Source organism: Copadichromis virginalis, linkage group LG1 (genome assembly GCF_057382275.1).
Source record: "Copadichromis virginalis isolate Kocher_CV1m ecotype Utaka linkage group LG1, C_Virginalis_male_GT1.1, whole genome shotgun sequence".
In the NCBI taxonomy this organism is placed as follows: domain Eukaryota; kingdom Metazoa; phylum Chordata; class Actinopteri; order Cichliformes; family Cichlidae; genus Copadichromis; species Copadichromis virginalis.
This window is the reverse complement of record NC_140618.1, coordinates 15,484,215-15,505,903: the sequence shown is the minus strand read 5'-3', so window position 1 is coordinate 15,505,903 and position 21,689 is coordinate 15,484,215. Positions and strand designations below refer to the sequence as shown.

Genomic DNA, 21,689 nt, shown 5'->3' with positions numbered 1-21,689 from the left:
AGTAACACCAGAGTGAACTGCTCTTTTTCTATGCAGTTAAGTCCGTCTAAGAGCAGCAGTGAGGAGCTCTACACTCTAGAGGAGCATGAATCGCGTAAGTTTGTCTTGCAAGTGTCTGTGTGCGTTTTACCTCACTGTAATAAAGGTTATTAGAAAATGTTTGCTCTTTCACCTGTGTGTTTATTTATATATATATAGAGAGCGAGCGCATGTGTATATATAATCCAGTCGTAGCCAAATGCAAACTTTTTATTTTCAGCTGGGCTCATTCCTGTTTTAGATGCTATAAGGTTTTCTTTAAAAAACCAAAATCACTGATTTGAACCTTTACAGAACAGGCAAAATGATGTTGACATGTCTTGTTACACTTATTGTAAGTGTATCATAAGAGCTCTAAATTTGCAAATTAGATTATTTTAAATACTGAAAAGCAGAGAAGTCCAGAGCTCCCTCTCTCCACCCACCTTTTTCAGCTTAGCAGGTGTTTCTAGGTGAGCTAAGACATGTAGTCTTGGGTCTACCCCAGGTAAGACATGCCCAGGACATTTCACTTGCCACCTGGTGGCATCCTTGCTAGATCCCTGAACCACCTCAACTGACTCTTTTCAGTGTGGAAGAGTAGAAGCTCTACTCTTAGTCCCTCCTAAAAGGCTGAACTCCTTACTCTCTCTCTAAGGGAGAGGGGCCCGGCCGCCTTTTTGAGGAAACTCGTTTCCGCTGCTTCTATCCGTGACATCATTCTTTCAGTCACCACCCAGAGCTTGCATCCGTAATTGAGTGTAGGGACATTGCTTGACCAGTAAATTGCCACTCATGCTCAGCTCTCTCTTCACCACAACGAACCACTACTGTACTAATGCGACATTCTCAAATTCCTCCAGCAGGAGCACCTTGCAACATGCCACCCAGTGACTCCAAGAAGGCTGCGTACTCTGAACTTTTGTTTGGCAACTACAGATAGTCGAGACAAAACGGTGCAGGGCAACAACCCTCTCGGCTACCGGAGAAATCTCCAACATTCAGGCAGTGACCTGCTTAGTGCACTTATGTTTTCTGGAATTTGACAGTGATTATAATTAAATGGCTTTTAATGGCTTTTTAACAATAAGTTAGTCCACTGAATACCTGCACAGTGTTTTGCTGGAGGTTTCTTCTTGTTAAAAGGGAGTTTTTCTTTCCCACTGTTGCCAAAGTGCTTGCTCTCAGTGGGTCGCATGATTGTTGAGGTTTCTCTGTTGTGTTACTACAATATAAATGTCCTTGAGGGAACTGTGGTTGTGATTTGTTGCTGTATAAATAAAATTGAATTGAATCGGATGCAAAGCAATTCTCATTATGCACCCAAAAGACCTTCAGTATCAACATAATAGAAAAAGTAATAATTCATCTCAGAGAATGGATTTTTATAAAAAGACAATGTGGTTCCTGGAGCCAGTAGGTTTTTCTCACTGAGCCTAGCCCCAAGCAACTGGGCCGCTTCCTGTGGCAAAGACAAGTTTTAACTGTGGCTGAGGGAAGAACTGGGGGACAGATGAGCTACTAGAAGATGGATCACTAAAAAGTTGTGCATCTAGAAACAAAACATCAGACTTTTCTCTCTCATCAACTAAGCCAGTAAAACAACAGGCAGTATTTCATCTGAATGCGGTGCAGGTCTCGTTGCTGATGGCAGATTTGGGTAACTGGCAGGTGATTTAGTGTTGGAACTGTATCCAGAAATACTGACTAAACAGACGGAGCAGCCATCAAAGTGATCCTGTGGTTCCCTCTGTACCACTAGAAAGCTCTTTTTCTTTCCATTATTCTGAGATTTTCAACACACACCTGACAAACTGAATGAGATGCCCATGGCTTGTCTTGATTACCCAGTTTCATACCAAAATAAGCAGAGGATGCCACTCGTCAAAAAACATGATGCGATAGAGCAAAATGGATTTTTTTAAAACAAATGTTAGATTTTATACAGCGAATATGATGCAGGACAGTGTGACGGGTTTAACGATATTCTGCATTTATCTGGCAAAAGTCTCATTGAGATTGAAAGTCCCTTTACAAATGTGATTTAGCAGATGGCGTCAAACATTCTACCTACTTTACACATTAACAAATACGACTGTTAGATACTAGAAATAAGTGAAAACCTGCATCATATGTTATAAAATATCAATTTAGGTCCATTTACAGGCAAATTTTAGGAGTCCTCACATCATCACCTTTAAAGAACATTACATTTTTACACCAGAATACCTGGATTTTATGAAGTGTTTCAACTACATTTGTATGATTTTTTAAAAAAAATGTTTTTACAGATCTAACTTCTATGCCTGAGAAGAAGAAACAAGGTCTTTCTCAGCTGGCGTCCATGTTAGAGCTGTACCTGCAACAGGAAGTACCTGACCTGTTACAGGAAATGGGATCAGCACTGCCACCTTCCTGCCAAGAACCCCTCAGCCTCATTGCCAAGGTCAGCTAAATGCACATTTGCTTTTCTGCATAGTAAGAACACCTCATCATGCACATGAATACGCAATCAAATCCCGTGTACCTCCATAAAAAGACACATCACCTCCTCCTTGACTTATCCCACCGCACGTCTGAGATCTTCCGAGCATTCGTAATCAGATCCCCTGTGTTTATGTATTCCCAGAACAACTTCAGGTCTCACTCTCTTAAAACGTACCAGCTGTCTTCGGTGGAACTGAAACCACAAACTCCTGTGTGTTTATCTGCAATTTGCTCTTCCTCTGTTTTCTGTTAGCTTGTGTGACTCCTCGTCATTTCATTGTGTTTGAATTCCATCTTGTGCGCGTGTTCATTGTGTTTTTCCCACCACAGTGATTGCATGCGTGTTTCTCGAATGATTATGAGCCTTTTGATAACACAAAGGTGCAAATAAGCACTTCTTACAAAAAACTGTCATGATCGAAACAAAATACACCAACTTTCTTCATCCAACTTTTCTACATATAAAGCGTCATTTACATTCGACTCAAAGGAAGTCAGATTTAATCAGTGGTTGTTTTCTTTCAACAGATAGCTGTGGATGTATTTCAAATACTGTACTCGTAAGGCGAGAAAGGGCAAAAGTGTTTTGGGGTTTTTTTGTTGCTCTTTTACGTTTCACTGAAGATCGTATAAACAAATCAGACTGCTGTTAGTAGACTGTTCTGTGGACACGTGTGGCTAAGATGGAGGTTTTGGTGTAAATCAGAAGCTTCATGTTTGGAGAAGGGAAAGCTTCACATACCAGTATAAGAGTCTTCCCCATTTATGAAAAGCGGTGGGAAAAACACTGCTTGTTCCTGTTTTGTTGTCAGTGGGCGAAAAAGTCTCGGCATCATTGAAAGAGCAATACATTTAGAATCATGCACGAAGAACAAGATGTCAGCACCTCCAGAAACAGAAACTCAAGCTGGGTGGTACAACGCACACAAGAGTGGTGAGAGATGTATGGAAAAATCTCACTTATGACGTTAATTCAAGAGAAATTAGCTGTTTACTTGAGAAAACCCACAAAAACCCAGAGTTGCACATGTTCTAAACTTCAGAATGATTTAATTTCCTCTAAGCTGATATAAAAGAGTGATCAGCTGTGACTGGTGATATTTAGTTGCAGAAATTGCTGCTGTGAATGTTGTTTAAGGTGATCTCATCACCGGTATATGTGACACGTATTATTACTGGTAATCCTTCTTAGTGGAAAGTTTTCCTTTGGTTAGGGTCGCTCACAGGTCACTCACCAGGTTCACCCACCGGGGGGTGTTTACAATTAGAGCATTTGTGCCACAGTGCAGTGACTCAGCGTCTGACTGGAGACACCAGCAACCTACAGACAGACAACAGGCTTTTTTCTCCTTTGTAAGCCCAGCCACAAAGGCCTGTATTCAAAAGATTGGCTAATGGAGAGGAATGTAAAGTACAGGAGTGCCTTGTTTTTGTAGAAGCACTTTGTGTTAAAATGGCTGTCAGATCAGACGTCGCCTTTATGTCCATCAATTTGTTTTGCTCTCTTTTCCTTGGTTGAGCCTCTGCATTGACATGTTTGTCTAGAAAACACAAGATTTCGACAGCCAGTGCTCACTGACCTTTAAAAGCTTAAATTATAAAGTAAAATAAAGAAGTCTGAAGTGTCTAATTCAATTCAATTTTATTTATATAGCACCAATTCACAACATCAGTCGCCTCAAGGCCAAGTACCATCTTCAAAACAATCACTTGAAGCCTGCAAATCTGGATATTTGGCATGCAGACCTGTGCCTCGTATAACAGCTGAGTTTTGTTGGATATGACTTATTCGTAAAGAGTTTATAATGTCAATGAAATTCACTATGTAGTCATTAAATTTTAAGAGTAAAGCCACTCATGCTCACACCTTTTACCTTGGTAATATACACGTGATCAGATCTTACGAGGCTGTGAAATGACGGTTGAGTAATCGCTAACGCCGCTTATTTACACTCTCTGCATCTCTTATGTACTAAATCATACACTGCCATCATATACTGATGTGGTCATATGTGATCCATTGGACTAAATCTTTGGGTCTGGTACAGTTGGGTTATCAATCATTCATAATCATGAATCAAGCATTATGCATCTGTGACTGCGCTGTTCCTGACATATTATTCAGTTGGATTTTAAAACACTGCGCCAAGCTTAAAATGAAACCATGATAGAAACACATAAGTGTGGCGTCCTTCCTAATGCCACATGAGCTGTCTATGAAACCAGACGAGGTGGCACAGAAAGCAGTGGTTTAGTGTGTCTGAGAAATATCAGGGAGAAATGGCTGTCCTGCAGCGTGCATTATCTGTAATGTGCTGCATACTGATGGTAAACCTTTTTAACTACCTTTGATTGATTGATTGATTGATAGATTGACTGATTAATTTAAAATATCACCTTCAATAAGATGGGCTAATAAATAAATGTGCCACTATCCAAAATGGTGACTTATCGTGTGCCAATAGGGGGCACTGTGATTGCATGGCCAACAGTCTGTATTTGTAGTGCAAAGGAGTCCTTCATTTCACTTTTGCTCTCTTATGTTTCATATTTGCTTTACCTCCCCTGCCTCTGTTGTTTCTACCTACTGTATGTTTACAACAATGTAAGGACAGTCAGACCTACTCTGTGTACTTCTGTCTGTCCTTATATTTTTGTCTCTCTCTTTGCTCATTATTCTTTTTAATGCAGCCCTTTCTTCTTCCCGTCTCCTCCTCTTGTGGTCGCTCTCTTTAATGGTCCTAGTACATAACAAATGAGGAGTTTATTATTGTGTACTTGGAGCATTCACTGTGCTTAACAAAACAGGTCATTACTGTGAGTGTGCTGTGTGTGCGTGTATGGGCATTTGTGTATGTATACGTGTGTGTTGGAGTTCCTCTCGTGTGGGGGTTTGTTTTCTTTTGTGCCATAAAAGCATTCTTTAGGCTAATAGCTGCTCTATCCCGTGTGCTAATAGTGTCGTACAGAAACATATATGCACGCACGCTGACGCACACAAGGAAGCAGTCCCACATCATCATTACTGCTCTTAATACCCCCAAGAGGAGCAAGGAGGGAAGTAGGGAGAGTTGTATTTGTGTGTGCTACTACTGTGTACTGTGTACGGTCTGCGTATTCACAGTGCTGGGGAAAGGTTTTAGACACCTAACGTGTTCTCGTAACACTATCACGGAGCAGCTTATCAGATTCTTTCTGCAGCACGATGGTGACGACAAACATGGAAACAGAAGAGCAACATCTTCAGGAACGCCTCCTCAGTAGAAGGTCTGCGTGCAGGAAGACTGCAGTGGGCATGCATCGTGTCTGTCCATGTGCTGTTTTTTTTATCAGACTGCAGCAGTATAATAAGCGCAAACATGGAGCTCTAACTGTGCTGCTTTCATTGTTTCTTTAAAGCAACTTCCCCACTCTGCAGTGTGTGTGTGTGTGTGTCTTTAGATCTCACTGTGTGCGTCTCATCTTAGATACTTGCACATATTTGGATTTATGTGTGAATTTCTTTTTGTGCTTATGTGGTTAGTTCGTCTTTGCCTATACTTGTGTGTATTGCTTAGGTAAATGTGTGTGTGTTCTCTAACCAGCCTGCGAGCCTGCGTGTGAACTTATTGTTATGCTGCATCAGCCCTCGCTGCACTGAGACCCATTTCTCACACAAACTCCTTACATGACCGACATGTTACCCCATAAAAACACACTCCCTCACCCCTCTCTGTCTTCCTGAACCTGGCTCTGTGCGTCTTGTTTTTTCCCTCTCTCGGCCTCACACGTTTGCTCCGCGCCACCTATCATTTCTCTTCTTCATTGACATTCGCCCTTCTCGTTCCCTCTCTGCCCAAGTTTAGCTTTTGATATGAGGGTTATAAATAGCTCTTTAAAGACACCTCACAGGGCTGTTCTAACAGTCCAGTGCCACCTTTTGAATTTTAAAATCTTGACTTAAAGTAACTCAGAAACATCATAGAAAAGTCTCATGCTTTAAAGCATAAAAATACAGTTTGTACTTTAAGATGATGTTAATGATTTTGAGCAGTGTGCATACAGTAATGCTTACTGTAGCATTATGCACAGAGATGAGTGGGTGGTTTAATGTGTAATCTGAAGATAATTATTAGTGAATATGCAGTTCCTGCTTGATGAAAATATAATATTTTAGTATTAATAATGGGGGAAGTGCTGAAACATGAGCTAGAAATGCCTGGAGACATTGTTACACAGTGGAGGGGGGAGAAGTTGCCCTTAAATACATAGATGCAGTTTACTTCAAATGTGTTCGAACTACTGGAAGCACTCTGTTTTTTTTAGGGAAATGGTGGAAGCTTCAGAGGCTGTTTTGCTGCTGCCGAACAGAAAAGAATGTCTTTTGCAGTGAAGTGAAATGGCGTGTTGAAAACAATCGTCTGTGGATCCTTTTTTGATTGCTGGAAATCTCCACTCCCATTTCCTTACTTGTTCAAGCTACCCGCTTCAAGTATTCTGTAATCAAACTGTGCATAGCATCCCTGTGTTGAGGTGACACACTGTACGCTTTGCACACAAGCGCGTTACTGTAGTCCCTGCATTGGGTGAATTCCCATAATCTTTTCTGCATAGCCAAAAAGCTACAAGAAACATCACTGTGGGACCATGAATCCAGCTTCACACATGTCTCCGGGACACAGCAGGTGTTTGTGTTTGTCTGCAGTACTTTGGGCTGTGTCCCTAATATGGTGCATACAACTGTTTATCAGAGGAACCTTTAAGACCTCCTTACTGTTGGAGCTCCATTCTGGCTGTTCTGTCTTTTATTTAACGTGAGCTTAAAGAAAAAACTGGCTCATCTATTGAGAGAGTGTTAAAAAACAAGAATAAAAGCTGTAGATGGAATATTGGGGGGGTGTAAGAAGAATGTGAAAAGAAAACGTCAGAAACGAGCAGAAGAGGGATAGGAACATGTACCTACTCGCACCTACTCTGCTTGATAAAAGGTTTGAAGTAGCTGTATTTATGGCTCTGTGTGCATGAGGCCGTAACTGAGACTCCTGGGAAACACACACACACGCACACACACACTTCTACCTACCTCTCTGACCAAGGTGGAAGCAGGGCAGCTCTCTATGGAAAAGTATGTTGTATTGTTTATTTCCCATATATAGTTACAATTTATCATGGAGGCACACACACACACACACACACACACACACACACACATCACCACCACCTGATGTCATGTGTGGCGCCAATAAATTTACACCCCTGCTGAAACTGCTTCACCTTCAATTATAGCAGCAGGAATGAGGAGCGTGTGTGTGTGTGCCGGCGTAATCCTCAGTGTGTGTGTGTGTGTGTTTGTGTTGATTCTTATTTTTTGGTCGTTATAATTTTTGGTCTGTTTGCTTGCTGTAATGTAACTTGTGTATATCTGTGTGTAGGAGTAAATCTGCGTGTAGACAGATGTGCGCTGTAGGTGTGTGAGTGTAACTTGTTGTTTCTGTGTAGGAGTAATTTACTCGCACGGCTTTTCCTTATATTTATTGGCCATCTGTTGAGCAGCTAAGTGGGATGCAGACGCCATCAAACTACGGTACTGTAACAAATGGAAAGGTTGTCACTTACCAAACTTTTTGCATGGGAGAATGAAGTAAAACTTCACATTTTTTCTAAATGGATCGACTAAGGAATGCAGATGCATGTATGCAGGAAGGAGAGGGGATGTATATAAATGAGAATATTGCATTTTAATGTTTTTGCCTGTACCATAATGTTTCCTTTTGCTCTTATGGATGCATGTTTGCCTGTATCCGGCGTGTGAAATCATTAAAATAATCCTCTTGTGTATGTCTTAGTATGCTCGGCCTTATCTCTTCAGCATTTCCCTGATCTGCTATTGTAGCTGCCAGTGCCATGGGTTCTACCTAATTAGCTTAGGCTTTGCAAAATCTCACACACACGTACAGCTTTGTGTAATGACTTGGAGTCCATCATCATGGATGAAGTCACAGACAGTATAATGTGAAAAGACTGCATGTGTGTGGGCTCTCGTGGGGAAGAGGTGAGGAGAAGAAGATGAAGAAGGGGGGAAGGAAAGAAAACAAGGCGCTGAAATGACTGGCGGGCCATGGGAAAGGGAAGGAAACAGGAGAAGATGCAGAAAAAAGAGAGCTTGTGAGGAAAAAGATTTCAACAATCAAGATCAGAAACAGGGTTGAGGAGATTTGGAGAAGAAGAGTGGAGGACACAGAAAAAAGGGACAATCTGAAAGGACCGACTATAAATTGTTTTGAGTTTTTGATAAATCTGCATGCCAGATTTAAAATTCTGCAAACTGATTTGACCTGCAGTGTGCTGTAGAAGACGGGGATGTATGCTACATGTTTGAGCTGGGGGTAGGGTTAGCTTAATGAGAAGCTTTTGGCTGCAGCAGCCGCTATCTCTCTCTCTCGTCTCCTTTATCATCCCTCATACTGGCACTGCTCTCTCCTCTGTCGCTCCGGCATCTACAGTAATTACTGTTCTTTGGTGGTTAAGAGGAATGTAGACGGGGATAGAGCGCGATAACGTGCCAAAGTGTGAGTATTTGTGTATTTTGTTTAATTTCCTCCAGACTTTCCTCTAGAGGGATGTTCCAGGAAGTGTGTTTCCTAAGCTGTCTCTCGCAGATTAGCCTTTCACACCAGCACAGTGACCTGGCAAAGACCTGTTGAAGTAAAACGTTCTGTGCATGTGTTCCAACATGAGGTCATGGATCGCATCCTGACCTTCCACCAAGCATTTCAGCCTGCTCAGTCTGCTCAGCTCTGTAATAAAAGGGTTTTTTAATGGGATATTTCAATAGTGAATTGTAGTTTAGCATGTTGTTGTCATGTTACACAATCCTCTCTCAAATGAAAATATATTTCACATGTTTAATCAGAGTAAAGATTTTCTATTTACACAAAAATGTCTGTGAAAGAAGGGAGGGAAATCCTTAAATCTTTGGCTGTTACACCTTTTTAATCCCTTGTGAAAAATTAAATGATTTGTGATGTATTTGTTTTGCATTAAGGTTGAAAACAGAGGGCAGCATAATTATATGCGTACATGTTGACATTTTTCTTGCACTGATTGGTCACTTGCCTTCCATTAACCTGTGGGTTTATCATCGCTAATCATCATCACTCCTGTACTCATGATGCTTTTATTAGTTATCTCACACAGGACATATAAAGACTATGTGTTAAATGAAGGATCAGCCTACTATTAAACGGTGAACCATGTTGCCTGTTCAATTTTAAAATACTCTGTGTCATAAAAAATGTGCTTTTATAGGGTAATTGCATTATTTTATTCACACCGTTATCTGATCTCATTTCAAATACCTGGGCCAAAACCACACTATCTGCAACACATTAATATCACTGATATTATAATACGAATACTATAATACTAACGTTTTCTGCCTACATGGATATAGTTTTCTTAAAATGTTTCAAATTAACTCTAAATATTTTAAAGACATACAGTCTGATTCCTTATTTACCGCTTTTTAAAAATAATAATAAAGACTGCTAACACACACATGCACACACACACACACACACACACACACAGGCACACATTTGTTTGTAACTGATTGGACAGACAAATATGAGACCAAACAGCTTTGGGAAATTGTTTAATCTGGTTATAACAGTTCTCCTGCCCCCTTGGGAAGCAGACTGTAGGTATGCCAGATGGCCAGTCTGCCACTGAAAGTAGCTTTTTTTTTTTTTGTTATAATTTGGAGCTTATGTTTGGGTGTTGGCTAAATAATTGTGAGTATTTTAAGCCATTTTCCCAAACCGTGTATTTGGGTAAATTTCTCTGGTAGGTTACATGATGTTTCCTGGGTGAGGCTGTGCCCTGTTTAGAAGCCTTAACACTTAGAGCACATTGTGCAGGTTACTTTTGCATACATTCAGTCATATACACAGTAATTTGGAATTAGCTTTTTTGTGCTGTTCCCCACTGTGTGGATTATTTGTCACATAATTAAAAACACTGAGAAATGTATAATTTGGATTTTCCTCTATTTAAGATCCCGGCGCTGTCGCCTTAATAAGTGCAAAAAAATAGTATAAGGGCATCATATTAAAAGAAAAATACATGGAGCAAATTGTTGTTTACACTGTTGTTAGCATGTATCGACTAACAGTTTGACCATTTTCTTGCAAAAAGTCCCATATGGAAAAGATATATATATAAATCTTATAAAGTTTGTATCTGTCTTGTGTGAAACTTGTATGAAAAGCATACAAGAGTGAAAACAGATATAAGATCCCTTGAAAAATTATATAATGAAACTTGTATGTTTTGGATACTTACTAAAACAATATATGAAAGTAATGAGAAAGTGGCCACTTTTTTTTTTTTACTATTTCTTTTCCATATGGGCTAGTAGCAAAGCTATGACTAAATTCTTTGAACAGTCCCAGGTTTCCATATACTGCAATATGCAGGTGAAACCTTTAATCAGTGATGTCATGGGGTAAACGGTATATTTTCGCTTTGGTTAATTGTCAATTTCCCATGTCCCCTGCTGTTTGCAGGGATTTAATGGCACCGTGTACATGAAAGTTATTTTCAGCTTTTACAGTTAATTTGGATGATAAGGAGTGATAATATTAACATCACTGTGCTTAAAGGCCACACATTTTCTGTCCCTTAGCTAAATGGCCTGTATATCTGAGTCTAAGAAATCCTTTTACAGGACGAAAAAGCTAAGAGCAAAGTGTTAGCCTCAGAAATGGTGATCAGGTTTGCAATCGGTGCTTTGGTTCATGAAATACGGCTGTAAATATAGAATTTCTAATGGTACAGCTACAATACAGGGTTCAAGTACGCACTCGTCCACCCACCCATCCTCTCTTCCTGTTCACCTGTCTGCAGGTCATTAGTGGGTTAGGTAAAACTTCCTTGTCTTGTGGAGGCTGGGGGAGGGCAACTGCAGCCTGTAAAGTATCCAGCGGAAGAATGCTTAACCATCAGTCCTTTTATTTCCATCCTGAATATAAATGAGTTTCTGCAGGCTTCGTTCCCTCAGTCTCCCTCTCATCTGTCTCTCATCTCTTTCTTTCTCAGTCTCCTCTTAAACCACAGCCAAGCATGAAACAGCGAGTGCTGTTCAGGGACAGTGAGTCACACCTTCCCTGACTATCAACTTCTCACTCTTCTGTGTGTGTGTTTGTATGGGTAACATTTGTGTTCCTGCAATCTTTTTAAGTGGAAATGAGCATGAATTTTCTCAGAAACCCAAAAAGCCTATTTGCTGTAACTTATTATGAAGAGGATTATTTTTAGAGTCAGGGACAGGAAATAATCGCGTGTTTGTGTTTTTTATGTGCACTTATTTGTTGTCCCATAGTGGATGAGAGCTCGGTATCATTTTGTTTCTGGTTTCTGTTATTTTCCCTTTAATGGGCATTCATGCTGTGCTTCCTCTTGTTAAACATCAGCAACTCGTCAGGAACACAAATAAGACTTTGTGTGTGTGGATGCAGATAAACAGGCACACGTTTTATTCTCTCCATTGTGTCATCTCTGCTTCCCGTGCATAGACAAAGGAGCACAAATTAGACATGCTGTTATAAAAAAACAAAACAAAAACAACTTATATTGTAGGCTATAATTTCTTCCTAAACACTAAGTTGCAGTAGTTTTTTTTTAATGATAACATTAAAACTTTGTGAACTTTCTTGCACAAGACAAAGATAATCATTTGTGTAGCCCACTTCCACACTATCCGGTTGTTCAGTGATGACGCGACGAATCCTACTTCTGGGTCTAAAGTAGTCTGCGTTTAATATGGCTTTTGTGTTGTTAACATGTTTAATGTTATGTATTTTCTTCTATTTGATCTCAAAAAGCTCCTAAAACAGTCAGTGATCACTGTTGACCTCCCTCGGCTTTTATTACCGCTAATCATTTATTTAAGCTCAGTTTTTACCTTAGGATGTAACTACAGCCCAGCCCATGCAGCAGTATATGAATGACTAACCTCGTATTGTGGATGGATTATCTCAGTTGTTCTCCTGGCTGAAGTTTGGTCCTTTTACAGCATCCTGCCGTGCGATTACATTTGTTCCTGACCACCGAGAACACTCACGGTAACTTTTATCGAGTGGAAAAAAAGTTAGCTTGTTTATATTATGCTAACATAGCTGTGTCGCTAGGGATCACGTAGCACATCATTATATACCAGCTAGCCCAACTTCAGTAACCCTACAAACATCACTGCTTTTTAGTTTTCTTTCTTCATTTATGCTGGAAGTGATAGCAGAGCTGTACGTTTTAATTTGTTTCCAAAACCCCGCAGTCAGGACATGCTATATTGTATTTAGATAGAAGCTAGCGAGCTAACTCCCTGCTAACTTCTAACTCTGTTAAATGTCATAAATTCCGTTTTCATGGATGCCTGGATGTTAAACTCAATTGTTACACCTGGTAGAGCAGAACGCTGATCATTTTATTAAAGATGAAAAGCTTTAGATAGTTTTTCAACTCTCAGTAATGCCATAGTGATCGTTTGATATATGGACCTGCAGCGGAGTTTAGACCCAGACACGGCTAGTGACGTCAGACTGAACAACCGGATAGGCCAGGTACTGTGGTAAATGTAAATTCAGTTTTGAACTGAAACCTGGTTTTTAATTGTAAATAATTAAAAGTCCCAGCATTTTGGAAATGGGGTTATATATTTGCACTTAGAGTTATTCAACTTGGTGCTGATAAGAAAGTTTGTGGTGGTATCATGTCTGCAGACTAAATATGCATTTACATCCAACTGCCTTACTTAGTCAGACTTGAGTAATGATTGTAATTATTGGAACTCATATTTATATTAACATTTTCTTTCCCCCCCCCCAAAATTGGGTGTTATATAAATAAATAAATCTCAGCAATCAAGAATTCAATGGGAAGAGCACAGATTATTGACCGAAAAGTTGTAGGCTAATGCTTAAGCTTGTTACATGCACACTTTTCATTCTAAATGGTAACACTTTTCTATGTAGATTTTACAAAAGCCAATAGTAAATTGATCCAGTTTTAAGAATAAACAGACTAAAATAGGATGACAACCTCACTACCGCTAGGAAAAATTGATGGTAGCACATTGCAACTTACCAGGCCTTTGCTAAGCTTGATGGCATCCTGAAGAGGTATTTCAACCATTTGATTCAGCTGTGTTGGAGTAGGAATGCATCTAAAAGCTGCAGAACAGCTCTCAAGGACTGGAGTTGGAGACCCCTGGTCTACAGTGTGTCTTTTTGCAGTAGGGGACCCCGCTCAACTGGTTTTATTCTGATTATATTCCTGTTTAAAAACAAGGTTGCCAAGTGCCTATGTGATTTTGTGGTTAAACCACTGTCCTGCGGCAGCTATGTCAGTAGTTATTGAGGAGGAATTTTTGAATTTCTGTTACCAAACTATGAGGTATTGGCTAGATTTCAGATGAAAGTAGCAATGTGAATTTCAGTGTATGTAGAGAGCAACAGATTTGTGATTTTCTCCAGTTTATCACAGTTAAATGTCGTATTATCACAAACAGATTGCACGTAATGGCCAAGTTGACGCCATTTCATGGGAAAGTGATAGAAAACGGATCGCATACTGACTCCGTGTGTTTGGGTCCCTGTCTTTGAAACAACCTCAAAGGCAACAGGACTCCAAGCTTGTGGTTGCAGAAATTTTGGTCATGTTTTCTCAAAGTTGCAAACACCTCATTCCCAAAGATTTTGCACATTTTCAGAGCCAGCAAGCCTGACTGATTGAGTAGAGGTATGTGCTCTCTTATGTCTCTGTCATGAAAATATAGTTTATGACTCTATAACTTCACCTAAAACAGTGACCATTGTAACAGACCAAATATTTTTATTCTAAATAAGAAAAGCAGTCCAAGTTTTCCAACAGGTGTTCAGTTGGGTTAAGATCTAGTGCCTGCAGAGGCCATAGCACATGATTTTCATATTCATCAAACCATCCAGTTTTCACTCATCCCATACAGATGTGACACAGATGATGTTTTGAAGAGGAGAATGAGTTATTCGTTAATCATAAGATTAATGCAAAAAGTGCTTGAAAGGCTCAGTAAGAATACAAAAGGATACAAATGTTTCATCTCAGCATAATGGGGATCAGTCGCTACAACTTTGTATTGATTTATTGAGTTTTGACCCCTCACTCTAAGGGGACAAGAATAACGGGTCACCAGCAAAATGCCTCCCACACTGAACAGAGCTTTGTGGTCACCTCACTGTAGGAGTCAGACATCCAGAACTGTATGACATCTAAGCATTCGCTCACTTCGGTTAAGAAATACTTGTAAGATCATATCACTTTTCTCTGCTTCTCTGTAGACTGCTGCTGTTGGTTTTGCGCCTTTAAGCACACATATGTAATGTGTACTTTATGAATACATACTTGACGTTCCTCTATAATAACTATCAGACTGCTGTTACTGAGGCATTCTCACCAGGTCTTACATTAACAGTCTTGTAGAGGTTTTTGCATATTATCCTAATGCACAAGCACCAGGGCATTAAACGTGCACCACTGACCACCAGTTGTGACTCTGTGTGCTGTTGTCTTTCCAATACATCTCAATTCGTAATTTGCTTTGAAGCAATACTTCTGGCCGGGCTTCTCCAAGCCGTGCCCTAAACATGAACTTAGTTTCAGTATCACTTTGAGTGTTCTTGGTGCCACCATGAGAAATATAGAAATAAATTAGTCATTTTTATGGACAGAGCCCGATAGGTTGCTAATTACTTTATTGTATCAGACGCCTCAGCTGTGTGAAGGTATCTGTGTTTGTTGTTTGCCCAGGCTTTTTCTTCTGTATATGTCGGCGTGTGTGTGTGTGTGTGTGTGTGTGTGTGTGTGTGTGTGTGTGTGTGTGTGTGTTATAGAGAGAGAGAGTGAGAGAGAGCGAGATGGTGTCTTTCTATTGATTGAATCTGGCAGAGCAGGTTTCCTATGTGTCAGCAGTTTTGTTCACCCGAAGCCAGCCAGATACAAAAAGAGACAAAACCACAGAGGAATGATGGCAAGTAGACAAATCGGAGACAGTATTTTTAATTTTTTTGTATTATCTTCTTTTCATTTCAGTTTTTCATTTCTTTTTTTTTTTGCAGATTATGATAAAATGATTTTCTAAAATGGACTTACTTGCTAAGTTGGCATACAAAATATCTATCAAGCAATTGTCTTTCTTTAATTTACATTCAACCTCACATATCATCGCAGTTAAGTGATTTGTGTATTTCACCTCTTAGAGAGACCAAAGGGGGATTTCGAATTTAATGAACCCCTCCCGGAAAACACCCCCAGGTGGAGATGAAAAGAGTGTAAAGGAGTGGGAGGGGAAGATGACAAGGGGAGGAAGGACAAACACACAAACACTTGTGTCCCTGTGGCCTAGTATATCTAACATTGTGTAATTACAATGGGGAGTGTCTTTAATTGACTCCTACTGCAAACCCCTGGAGTCTGCAATGAGAGTATATATGAGAGAGTCCATCAATACGAACAAATATTGTAATGCAGCTCTCCGTCGCTCATAGTATTGTGTTTTTATGGATATATTTTATTTAAATAAGAATGTATTTGTGTATGTACAGTACAATATACAGCGGCAGTGAGACAACTGCTATGCTGTAACAATACCAGATGAGTCAAAATAATACCAGCTGGGTGTTTGCTATTATGCAAAATTAAAAATAAGCATTTTAATTTAGTATAAAAAAAGAAACACAGTTTAAGTCACCAAACACATTTTCAATCTTTGCTTTAAATCTGCGTGTCATTATTCTCACGTCATATTGCCATTCAACTTTCGCAAACTCACCACATCACAGATTTAGCTCTAAATTTATATTGGAGGAATTTCATTATATGGCAGGTTTCTGCAGCCCAAAGATATTACATTTTTTTTCTAACTAATACGTGTTTTTCAATTATTTTTGTGGTAAAATGAGCATTTTCTAGCCTAAAAAATTAAAAACGATATAAATTAATTATATTAAACAGATATTAAATCAAACTACAATTGATGTGTCGTTTGAAGGTGTACAAATTGAATTGTTACCACCAAACACCGAATCGTTGATCCAGCCTATGGCTCAAGGCTCTATTCACGCACTTTATATGCAAAACGCCCTGCACCACCTGGTCGAGATATATATAAAAATAATCAAACACTATGCGGATTTTCACCTATCATGGGGGGTCCAGAAACGTAGCCCCTGCGATAATCAAGGGTATACTGCACATCTTTTTGAAGTCTTATAAAACCCAAATATATTCTGTCAGTAGTTTTTGGTTCCACTTGATTCACTTGATTGGTTTTAGTCAGACGTGGGTTTGGGAATTTGTTTACTAAACAAATTCAGAAATGAACTAAGTTGTAAACCTCAGAATTGCTTCAAGTTACTGCTTCTAACCAGCAGTCTCAGAAACAAATCCTGTGCTCGTGCTATTCTTGTGGTAGGACCCCACCCTGCAGCTCTTTCAGTAGAACAATGCCTGCAAAGACACTGCCACAGTAGTGCTACCACACAAACATGCACTAAATTAAAGTCTAAGTGTGCATGTGCATGGAGCTAATATAGCCATTATAGCCATTAAGAATTTTTAGTGCAGAACCATCTGACCTTGAGGGTTAGATGTGGCTCAGAACGCAGAGCAGGGCGTCGACTAAACGGAAGGTTGGTGGCTTGATCTCTGGCAACTCCAGCCTTGTATCAATGGGCGTGTAAATGGGTGGATGTTGATGTATAAAGTGCTTTCAGCGCTCAAGTAGAGCAGAAAAGCGCTGTATAAGAACCATTCCATTTAACTTATTTAATAGTTTTAGTTATTGTCGTGCTGACCTAGTAGGTGTGGCTGTTATTCCTCTCTTCCTCCTCCTGCCCACTACCTGTTCGGTGCTGCTGCTTGCGCATGGCCGCTGTTTAGACCTTGGGTGCAATCAACAACTAAGCGCGGCCTGGTGTGCGGCGCCCTGCCAGGTGAGCCACATTAGAGCAATCAAGGGTGGGCGTGCCTAGTAGACCTTAAAATGCATGCAGCAGTCATTTGACCCGTGAGCAACATACTGAGAGGACAGCAAACAAAGTACGATCCACTTTTCCACTGTGAGGAAGACTTTGAACAAGACGGGCTATCGGTTTTTACCTGCTGCTACCTACCTATCTACCTGGTCAAAATAAAGTTGAGTGAAATTCAAAGTCTGGTCTTTTTCAAGTGTGGGCACCTCACAGTCAGAAAACACTTGACAGTAAAAAACCGGCCTGGCCAGTAGAGAAACCGGCCTTGACCAGTGAAGACTCCACAAAAGCTCACCACAAAGACGGAGAAGACTCCACCTGGGGGCCTGGAGGAAATCGCACGCCGTTTGCCAGTCCAATCAACAACCGAGAAAACAGCATGGCTGAGTCCAAGTCACTCGAAGAGCTGAAAATAGAGCGAACCACTGCAAAGAGACTGTTTTCCAGACTCACCAACCATATAATAAGGACCCACATGGATATGTCTGTAGAGGAGCTGCAGGATTCCTTCAAGAGACTCACAGCAGAGGGCTCCAAAGTGATTGACGTGAACGAGGAGCTTGAAGCCGCCTACATCACGCAGTGTGACCCAGAGGGCACACCGGAGCTGATGGGCCAACAGAGAGCAGACGTCGAAAAAACGGAGAAAGAATGTGAGCAGAAGTTGAAGGAGGTGAAGCACCTGATCAGAGAGACACTGTGGACATCATATGGTGAAAAAGAACTGACCCTTGCTCTAAAATCAGCAGAAATGGCGTGTGAGAACGTCACATCCACTCAGCCTGATACACCGCTGGAGGCATATGATTTTATGCTCCACCATCTAGAAGAACTGGTGAAGAAAGCTAAGCAGGCACACCAGACATGGAACCGCTGGGCTCCACCTGCTGAGAGGCGAGATTGTGATCGTCGACTGATGGAGCTCGAAACCTGCCTTCCAAAGCTGGTGTCAGGGAAGGCAGTCCTGATCAAAGCAGAGAGGATTAAAAGAGATGCCGACAAAGCAGTTGTCACAGTCCGCAACGCAGCCTCGGTCGCAGCCATAAAACTGAAAGCCACAGCTTTACCAAAGTTCACCGGCAGCCAGCGTGAGTTCTACAGATGGCGGAAGGAATGGGAGGCTCTGCAAAAGCAAGGTGAACCAACCGGGTCCGTGGAAGTAAAGAAATTTCAACTTCTTGATAGCCTCGATGATAAAGTGGCCAAAGATCTGCGCCTGTCCACATACACCTCGGCCGATGAGATCTTCAGAGTCCTCGAGAACCGCTATGGAAATCAAGCCACCATCGCCATTGAAATCATTGAGGAGCTTCAAGCTATCCCTCCTGTCCGTAGCAACCAGCCTAGAAGAATTATAGAGCTTATCCACGCAGTTGAAAAGGCCCTCTATGATTTGAGTGAGCTGGATGAAGCAAATGCCATAAAGAACCTCTTAGTAATAAAGTCTATTGAAAGCAAGCTGCCTGAGTCCCTAAAGAAAGACTGGCTTACCCACGCTGCTGATCCAAAGAATGCTGTGACTCATCAGAACCGGTTTGACAAGCTGCTCGCATACCTCCAATCTCAAGAGTCCATCTACGAGCAGTTAGACCAGCTGAGAGACATCGACCCTGCCAAGGAGAGAATAAAGTTCCCAGTAAAGTATGCCCGTACCAAGTCAGTTAAATCCAGTACTGATCCAGCAGGCTGCATCATCTGTAGGGACCCAAAGCACAAGAGAAAGCTCTACATCTGCAGACGGTTTAGAACCAACACAAAGTTACAGGAGAAAGAGGATGCAGTGCAGCAACTTGGAGCCTGCAAGAGATGCCTCGAGATCCACGATGAACCCTGCAGAAAGACTACTTACCTGTGTGGAAAACCAGAGTGCAAAGACCAGCATCATTACCTTCTTTGTCCCTTGCCACGACCCTTATCCCAAAGGCCCAAGTCTGGTCCGGCGAGAGCTGAGGGGAGGAGGTATACAGAGGTTCAAGAAGAGTTCATCTCTAAACTATCGCCAGAGCTAGCGCAGGAGTGTCGAAAAGCTTTCTGCAACGTCTCATCACGAGCCTTCAACTCCATGGCAGCAGAGAGAGGTCTACTGGAGGAGACTGGTCTAAAAGAGTACCCTGTGATCCTGATGCTCCTTGACGTCATCGCCAATGATGGGCAGAGAATTGGGACACTAATTGATCTAGCATCTGACACAAACTACATAACCCATAAAGCTGCAAGTAAGCTCAACCTTCGCAGTGAAGATGTCATGCTTGTCATCCAGGGTATCGGAGGTATGAAGGTGTCTGTGGCAACCAAGCGCTACCTTCTCAAGATCCGTGTCAACACCTCAAGAGGAACTTTAAAGCCTCACCAGTTAGTTTGCTATGGTCTTGACAAGATTGCTGAAGTGACAAGACATGTTCCACCTCAAAAGCTACAGAAGATCTTCCCTGACATCCCTCTCCAAGACCTCATCAGACCCAGAGAGATCCAGCTTCTAATCAGCCATAAAGAAGGCCAGCTGGTGCCCCAAAAGATCCGTTCCATCGGTGACCTGGTTCTTTGGGACGGTCCACTTGGCAAGACAATTGGGGGCGCACATCCGGACCTCTTTGAGGAAGTCACTTTGATGGCCCACACCTCCAAAACTCACTTCGCAAGATCAATGAGAGCTGCTGCACTCAAGTACCAAGAGTTCACTAAAGACCTAGCTTCCTGTCAGCACCCTGATCACCCTGAGACTCTATCCACCACAGCTACCAGCAGCAGAGACTTTCTGAAGTGGTGGAGGTGGGAAAGCATCGGAGCCGCTTGCCAGCCGAGATGTGGAGGGTGTCGTTGTGGGAGCTGCCAGCCAGGGGGTAAAGAAATGATGCTTGCAGAAGAGAGGGAGATGGAGATCGTGAGGAACGGCCTGACTTACTCAACTGGAGATGACCACAACAGTGAACCGCATTGGCATGCCAAGTACCCATGGGTAGAAGATCCAGCAACCTTGCCAAATAACAGGAGAGCAGTAGAAGCAACATTCATCAGAACCGAGATGAAGCTATCTAAAGAACCTGAATGGAAGAAGGCCTATGCTGCACAAGTTCATGAGATGGTAAACCGCAGAGCTGCAGTGAAGCTGTCCAAAGAAGTCCTGCAAAGTTGGACTGGGCCAGTATGGTACATAAGCCACCTCATCGCGCCAAATCCACACTCTGTCTCTACCCCAGTGAGGTTGGTGTGGAACAGCAGCCAGAAGTACAGAGGCCTCAGCCTGAATGACATCCTCATCAAAGGTCCTGATGTCCTGAACCCGATAAGAGCTGTCCTGCTGAGGTTCCGAGCTGGTGTCTACGCCGCCCTTGGTGACATCCGCAAGATGTACAACTCCGTCTGGCTGGAAGATCGAGAAGTCCACTTGCACAGATTCTTGTGGCGTGACACAGAAGATGCAGACATAGAAGACTATGCCATAACAAGAGTCAACATTGGAGACAAACCTGCTGGTTGCATAGCCCAAGTCGCCATGAGAGAAACTGCAAACCTACCTTCATTCAGTCACTTCACAGAGGAGAAACGTGTGCTGGAAGAAGATGCTTATGTCGATGACATCCTGACATCACACAATGACCTGACAACCCTGTTTTAATTCTTTTATTGTCCTATCATTGTTTTATATCGTTATTATTGTTTTATATTGTTTATATTGTTTCTTTTTAATGGCATTTTTATATTGTTAAACACTTTGTGCAGCATTGTCTGCCTGGAAATGTGCTATATAAATAAATTTGGCCTTGATCTTGACCTTGACCTTAACGTGTACCAAATACTGTTTACGTATCCTACAACAGCCTAGTTTAGCTTCTTTGTCTGTGACCCTTGTCGCACTGGGTTTGTTTGAGCTGAGCCCGACTTTTTTTTGTCTCCCTTACCATAAAGGTCAATTTTGGTATCTTACATCACATGATGCTTCCCTGTGGTTCATATCTACCTTTACTCTAATCAAAGGAAATTAAATTGTTCCTAATTTCGGGCGAACTGAGCACAATGTATTCACAGCGGCGTGTTAGTGAACTGAATGCTATAGCTGATGAATGGTCAGCCCTACAGGCAAAGTGTGTGTGCTCATCAGTTGTATTGAATCGGTTGTTGCTAGTTTTCAGTTGCATTCAT

At 41.5% G+C, this 21,689-nt stretch overlaps 1 protein-coding gene across 1 annotated transcript in view; it reads left to right on the top strand.

Annotated features, from left to right (window-relative positions):
* smyd3 (SET and MYND domain containing 3) overlaps nt 1-21,689 on the top strand; it is a 103,857-nt gene that overhangs the window by 29,187 nt on the left and 52,981 nt on the right. The window contains exons 4-5 of the mRNA XM_085452261.1: nt 37-94; nt 2,310-2,464. Of these exons, the coding sequence (XP_085308387.1) occupies nt 37-94; nt 2,310-2,464 (213 nt within the window). The remainder of the gene's footprint in view (nt 1-36; nt 95-2,309; nt 2,465-21,689) is intronic.